Genomic DNA, 8,083 nt, shown 5'->3' with positions numbered 1-8,083 from the left:
GAGTGTAGTACACCATGTTTCATGATTCCATATATAATGTAGTATACAGTAGATTTTAAAAAATGTGATCATGATCTAAATGCAATAACTTAACACAAACCAGTAAAATGTCGTATTTAGCTCACATTGACAATTTTAGTGTAACTGTGGTAATAATAGAAATAAATACAATCATCTAGTTTGACGATTCTGGCACATACATTGCTGGAGATCGAACCCAATTCATTGAAGCATGAAATGAGTCACATTGACCTACTTTGTTACAAGGGTGTAGTACTCATTAAGCTGCATCTCTTCTCAAGTTTTATGAATCTTTTTATGTCAATAAATATACAGGGTGCTTAAAGCCTGTTTGACCGCTCCGGTGGCCTAAGTGGTTAGAGTGTCCACATCAGATGCGGGAGGTCGCGGGTTCGAACCCTTGCCAAGTCATGCCAAATATTTATAAGAATGGTACACTGCAGACATCGGGGCATTATGACAAAGCTATATTACAAATCTAACACACACAAACACAAAATAGTGCGTATTTGGTTGCGAGCTAAACGCAAAAACTTAACCTAAGCCAATAAATTGTAGGTCACCGTGACCATCGTTTGTGTTAAAGTACTAATAAAGATGATTCATTCATCTGATTTGATCATTCAACCTTAAAAGGAGTTTGGGAAATCAATTTTTTTTTAAATAAAAAAAATAAATAATTTAAAGTCATTGAAGCATGAAACAAGCCACAGTGACTCTTCAAGATCCTTAACCGAGTTTCATGATTCCATGCATAATATTTATTAAACCTGAGCTAAACACAAAATCTTAACAAAGAATATACAACTAACATACATCCATGTACAGAGTTAGCCCACCTCCTCCTCCTTCGGAGGTAGGTGCTACGGAACTCCTTCCAAAACTGTTGACCAGGATTAAGGAAAAAGATATGGCTGATATTCAATGAGGTTGTATGCTCCTGAATGTGCGCACGTCGACGTTGCAATAACTTAAGTATACTTCAAGGAGACGAGTTACAAAGATTAGATAAAATCAATATCAACATGTGCAAATTTTGCATTGGGTTCAGAATAGCAAAAGTTTACCCATCCCCTCCCCCAGTTCCAAAAATACATGTATCAACGATTGGGTGATCCACGTCGATGCGTGTTATCCGTACAACTGATTTCACAGAATTCGAGGGTAAAGGTAAAGGACGAAAAAATAACACCATCTGAAATCATAAACCACAATGTGTACTAACACTATGCCACTAAAGTTATGCGTGGTTATAGTAGTAAATGATATACGTCATTAGAACGAGAATGTTTTAGCAAGATACTGAAATACTACTACTACTAATATTGTACTGCTACATCTACCACTAATAATAATCATCATCGTTTCACGTGAAGATTCGAGACGTATTTACATCCATAAAAAGAGTCACAAACTTTTGTGTATGGATAAAAAATATTACGCTTGGCTGAAACAGTGACAGTGACTACACTGGGAAGGTTAAATGTTTAGACTCAATTTTACTTGAATTTACAGCTGTAGGCACACAGAGAGATTTCAAAATAGAAATAGCATATAGATGAAAATACAAATACTAAACGCATCCTGAGAACTGCAGTTTTTGTTGTTTTAGAGTTTAACGCCATTTTCAGCACAAAATAGGCTATACATGGCGGCCAGTATAACTGGTGGAAGAAGAACCCTGGAAAACCCAGGGAAGAACCACCGACCCATGAGAAGCTACTGGCAGGCTTTCCCACGTACCCACGCTAGCCGAGCCTTGGGCTCGAACCCACGCAGACGGAGGTGAGATGGCAGTGATCCGGAACGGTGAGTGCTTTAGACCACTCGGGGCCCCCAGAACTGCAGTTTTAAGGTCATCGAAGTACATATACATTTGCAAAGACATTTACTTGTTGAAAAATTGAATAATATTTACCAGAATAAATGTAACTACTATACACATACATATTTACATGCAAACAAGCATGTATGTATAAAATTGAATATACACATATACTTATTTATATATTGATTTCGTACATAAATGTGCGTTCGCAGAATAGTTGTACGAGGCGCTTCAGTGTAGACGATCCGTGTATCAATGTTAGATTTCACGCGGCAATGATACCCAGGTGTGTTGTTATATTTATTTCTCTTCTGGGCCGCATAAAAGTACGTCGGTCCACATCGTGTGTATATATTGACTGAAAACATGCAATTATGATAGGTTCTCCTGTCACACAGAAGCGATACGTTTTCCTAGTAGAGAAATAACTAGTGCTGTCTTGTCCAAATACATCTTATTTATTCAGGGTAATGTAAATAAGGATGCAAGGAAAACGAATGTTTGGTTTGTATTCTCATTTGTGTAGAAATAACTTTACCGTTAGAATATGAATACAATGACATTATCACCCAGGAAACATGAGCTACTTGATTTATTTCTCTGAAATGAGATGTTATATTGAACGATTCGCAAAAGATATATTTCTCAATAGAACTTAGAAGTTGGCTTTCTTTATCGGCTTAACCTAACCTTACCTGATCAGGAGCGCGCTCCGCACCGGACAAGGTTTAGGTAAAAACCAAGGTATCGGAACGACGCCTTCACTTTCTTTTTTTTTTTTTTTTTGTATTTAAGAACAATCATATATATTTCTTCTTCGACTACTTTACTAGATCATAATACCTAACAGAACTACTATTACTATCTCGCAAATCCAAGCCTCCCATGCTTAAATATTATTTTAGCTAAGTGGCAGTTAGATAGTGATATCGTCTTGATACCGGGATTGGCGCCAAATCCCGTGAATACTTCAGTTAATACTTTCGCTCGTGCCGTTCTTAAAGCGGCTGGAGTATACAGTTTCTGTATTTTCATTTATCCATGTATAATAATTATTATTTTATATTTAATGAGGGTAGCTCAAAACTACAATCTAGAAATGTATATAGTCTCCCTTTAATCCATCAGCTACATTTTGTACCAATGCATATGCATGTGTCCTATTAATGTAAGATGTGCACAAGCCACTTCATCTGACAAAGTAACAAATATGAGCTATGTCTATACACCCGTCCATCAAACTTTCCCGTCTGTTATAATACATTGAAGCCATTTAAGATTAAGAGACAACTCTTGGTATTCAGATGCATGATCACTCGAAGGAGTGTCGCGTATCACACTTGGGTGGAGTGGTGTTGTCTTACAGATTAAGGTCATGGTGCGATGTGTTATATTTTCCATAATACTTTACTTTGTGCTCAGTTCTTCATATTGCTAGAACTTTATGTACCGAATAGCCATCAAACGCTAACAAATGTCCTTCTTAAGCCATTTGAGGTTAAGTTATGAAACTTTGTTTGTAGCACGACTAGATGTTTTCCATGTCACATTGATGGTTACTATCTTCCAGGTCAAAGTCATGGCCAGGCCCTTTCAGAGCTTGAGAGAGGTCAGGAAGAGTTTGAGGCCCCTGGGCCCTGATTGTATTGAAATTTGTAAAATAAATCGAATACCAAAACAAGCCCATATAATTTACTATATAAAGAGTGAAAAGACAACTTAAGTATATGACGAAAGTATTTAAAAAATCTAGAAGTAACTATTAAAAACCGAGGCCCCTTTGGGGTTGAACCCCCGGCTTCCCTGTTTTGGCCTGGTCATGGCTCATTATATGGCAACCACGCTTTCTCTTTTATTCCATAACTTTAAAGATGTTTGTGATTAAGTGATGAAACTTGGTATATTTGTACATTTTTAAATATTCTGTACACATTGGGCGTGCCATCTTACATTTCAAGGTCTCTGTACACATTTGTACATCATTAAATATTCTGTACACATTGGGCGTGCCATCTTTCATTTCAAGGTCTCTGTACACATTTGTACATTATTAAATATTCTGTACACACTGAGTGTGCCATCTTACATTTCAAGGTCTCTGTACACATTTGTTCATTATTAAATATTCTGTACATATTGGGCGTGCCTTCTTACATTTCAAGGTCTCTGTACACATTTGTACATTATTAAATATTCTGTACACATTGGGCGTGCCATCTTACATTTCAGGGCCTTGACATTTTATATTTTCCATCACATTTTTATTTCTACTCTGTAGCCATTTCGGAGCAATAGAAGCAGCTTTGTACACGCGGTTAACAGGTGTAATGTGTACCATATTGGTGGACTTCTCTTCAGAATCAATGGCGTGATGCTATATGTTGAATTTTAAGCTGACCTGACCATGAGGTCAAGTATGCTTAGGGTATGCTCCTTTGTCCGACTCTAGTCGTCCACTCTCAACTTCTATTTAGAGCTTCTTAAAAGTCATTAAAAAGATAGGGCGTGTGTGTGTGTGTGTGTGTGTGTGTGTGTGTGTGTGTGTGTGTAATCACGTTGCACGAATTGGAAACGTTGCAATATTAAAACAATTTCCCAACATTTCGAGCTGATCAAGCAACTCTTTAGGGGAAGGTACATGTTGTATCCATAAAAAATATCTAAATAAAAGCCGAGTTTAAAACTTGGATTATTAAACGTTTTGAATGACAGGACCGATCCATAAATAAGAATTAAATAATAGCAAGAAAAACAGTTGAAAAACGGTATGGTTACCATACGTTCACTTTTTCCCGGGCGTGATGTCCTTTCCGGTCCTTTTTTTATATCTATACAGATACTGATACCCACTGTCTGAAGTGTCCTCGTTTTTAAAGTTCAGATATGTAGGGTCTTAAAATGATTAATCTTCGTTTCTATTTTGTGTTGCCGTAAGACTAGCAATCTTGTTATGAGAGACATACATGCAGTGAATAATAGATTTCAACGCATGATCCGTGCAGTGTAAAAACAAGGAACACAATGATCAAGTCGATGAATTTATCTGAATATTCACACAAAAATATACATATAGAATTGTACAGATTATACATAATACTTATCACAGCTGTTTTAGATCATTTGTCAACACCAGGACGGATATTTGAATTTTTATATCAACTATTGAGAAGGATAAAAAAAGCACATAAGTAACCGTTTAAATAGCAAAACATAACAAAAACAAACGACCGTGTTAAAAACAATGTATGAACAATTTCTCATATCAAAATCTGAAATGAGGAATTTTCAATGTAAATTCTGAAAATTGACTCTTTCTCATGCATATAGTTATCATCAATCACAAAGGGTTTGAAACTGAAGAGGAAAAAATGCAACCATTCACTGACGCAGCAAAACTTTTAAATTATTTCCTTTCCTTTAAGAGAAAATATACATTTCTTAGACCGCAACCTTGCTAGTTAACTTTTTAAAAAATGGATGTTTTGTGGGCTTTTTTTTCCTGATTGTTGTAACGTTGGCGTACACACAAGAATACGAATACTTGTTATTTTCGTTAAAAGATTAACTTTGGATCAATTTTTGTTCATTCCTTTATCCTTTTAGCAATTTCCAAGATTCTAATGAGAAATAAATTAATAGTGACATTATCTAAAACCTACTGCAAGATGAAAGGGGGAAAACTCTTACGGTTAGTAACGATTTCTCACAATTTCAATACTGCATTTATCGCACTAAAATAGGGACTATGAAGTAAAACAGCAAACGAGATAGAGATAATTGGTGGGTTGAGGTTAATCTTGAGCAGTCAAATGATAGTTTCAAAGACGAACAATGGGTCTGTTAAATTAGCTTTGACAAGTGAATTTGATATTAGTTGAATAACATTGTATTTTACAAAACCTACGCTGCACACGTCTAAGTTTTAAAGCACGTCTATGATTAGATGCAATATTGGTTTTTAAAACCAGATAAAAATGCAGTAGGGTAACAAAGCTAAAGCGTAAAAGAAATTGGAATCACATAAAAAAAATTGAAATCAAATGCAGTATGAACTCGCGTGCAAGTCTGTCAAACTGCAAACATAGACCATGATCTACCGTCACATAATGCATGGGCAGATCGGGGTCTGTGTTGTTTGTTCAACTGATTACTATTAACAAACTCCACTGACTCAGATCAACCCGCACGTTATGCGACGGCCGGCAGATATGGGTCTCTGTAGTTGGAGGTTGGACTCGACTTGTAAGCGAGTAACGGTACATGAAAAGACTGTATTCCGAGACACAGTGAAAACTGTAGAAAGCATAAATATTCACATAACCATATAGAAACAGTTAAAAAAGATACAATCCAAATGCATGTATTGATTTAAGAAAATATAGTTTTCTTTACCCAAAGGACATTGGTGTCTTATGCACTTGTCTCTCATAGTACTAACACAAGTACCATCTCTCTCTCTCTCTCTCTCTCTCTCTCTCTCTCTCTCTCTCTCTCTCTCTCCGTTTTGTTTCAGAGAACAGTTTTCCACCAGTTTAATAACATACTTTCCTAAACATTCAGAGAAAGTTCGTTGGTCAAAATTAGTAATCATCCGCCGAACGTCGCTAACACACAAATGCTGATTTAAGCTTATCAATAGAGAATCTAGGAGAAGATAACACTTTTTCCTTTAATTTATATCGTAACTCTCCATGGCTTTAATTTCCAGCTTTCAGTGTAATGCTAAAGAAATTATGAAGCGGGTTTCACATATATGCTGACCACAACTCCTATCAAGCTATCCTTATGGTATTCTATGAAAACTGACCACATTCCTCCTAAAATATAGAGATTTTGTGCGTAACCTGTTTGACAGCACAACCGACAACGTCATTACAACAGATTTTCCTCTTGACTAAATGTAAAAGTATCCTGAATCCTACAATCATCTACCCACCCTCCCACCTAGTCCCATACCTTAAGACCAGAAAGCCAGTATTCGATAGCTGGTGCTCACTCACCATTATACATATATCGTATTATACTGTTACATTAAGGCCTTTACAAATAACATAGGTATCATATCGTTACATGAAGGCCTTTACTAACAATGTCGGTTGTCATATCGTTACATTAAGGCCTTTACAAATAGCAAAGGTATCATATCGTTACATTAAGGCCTTTACAAATAACATAGGTATCATATCGTTACATTAAGTCTTTTACAAATAACATAGGTATCATATCGTTACATTAAGGCCTTTACAAATAACAGGTATCGTATCGTTACATGAAGGCCTTTACAAACAATGTCAGTTGTCATATCGTTACATTAAGGCCTTTACAATTAACATAGGTATCATATCGTTACATTAAGGCCTTTACAAATAACATAGGTATCGTATCGTTACATAAAGGCCTTTACAAACAACATCGGTTATCATATCGTTATGTTAAGGCTTTTACAAATAACAATAGTATCATAGCGTTACGTTAAGGCCTTTACAAATAAATAGGTATCATATCGTTACATAAAGGCCTTTAGAAACAATATCGGTTATCATATCGTCACATTAGGGCCATTTCAAATCAAGTATCCTAACTGATGTTATCACACTGAGGAAACAAGAAATCTGAAGACGAACTCTTTATTAAATATTTAAATCGAACATCTCATCCATATTTCCAAGGAACACACCGCTGTAGATGAATGCAGTTAACACACACACACACACGCCATATCTTAGCGTCATATAAAAATAGTATGTCTATTATACTGGGACCTTTTCGAATGAACTTATAGTTGCCGCTGCATATGTAAATGGCTCTAAATGGGTGCACCACCACCCTCGATAATGGATCTGTAGGATGGAGGGTCTACACCTATAGGTTGTTGATCTGGGTTCTGCACAGGGATTATAGATGTAACTTGCATATTGTCTATAATAGAGAAAGCTATGTGATATTATTTTGATATATTTGAAGGTGCTTGCATGTCTGTGTATAGGTTTGTACGCTTGCATATCTTTTGTCTTTTTGTGAGTGATGAACACTTGAATGGATAGATTTATACGATCTTTTTAGATTTGTACCACACATACACATCATACTCGTTGGCCTATATACGCCTTTTTCCTAGCTAAATACTAAACAGTAACAAAACTTAATATATAGTTTTGGGGCAGGGGGCGTAAACAGGCATGCAATGGGTCTGCGGGATGAAATCTCTCGTGGGGACCCGGATAACGAAGCTCC

General features: G+C 36.2%; 1 protein-coding gene across 1 annotated transcript in view; it reads right to left on the bottom strand.

The window, feature by feature from the left end:
* Positions 1-4,874: 4,874 nt before the first annotated feature.
* The window catches only part of LOC149776417 (uncharacterized), a 50,066-nt gene continuing 46,857 nt past the window's right edge, over positions 4,875-8,083 (bottom strand). Inside the window, exon 5 of the mRNA XM_089940828.1 lies at positions 4,875-7,768. Coding sequence (XP_089796954.1) covers positions 7,656-7,768 — 113 coding nt within the window. The 3' untranslated portion in view covers positions 4,875-7,655. The remainder of the gene's footprint in view (positions 7,769-8,083) is intronic.

Source organism: Sinohyriopsis cumingii, chromosome 18, assembly GCF_028554795.1.
Source record: "Sinohyriopsis cumingii isolate HCF-2022 chromosome 18, ASM2855479v2, whole genome shotgun sequence".
In the NCBI taxonomy this organism is placed as follows: domain Eukaryota; kingdom Metazoa; phylum Mollusca; class Bivalvia; order Unionida; family Unionidae; genus Sinohyriopsis; species Sinohyriopsis cumingii.
The sequence above is the reverse complement of the archived record's forward strand: the minus strand, read 5'-3'. Positions and strand labels throughout refer to the sequence as shown.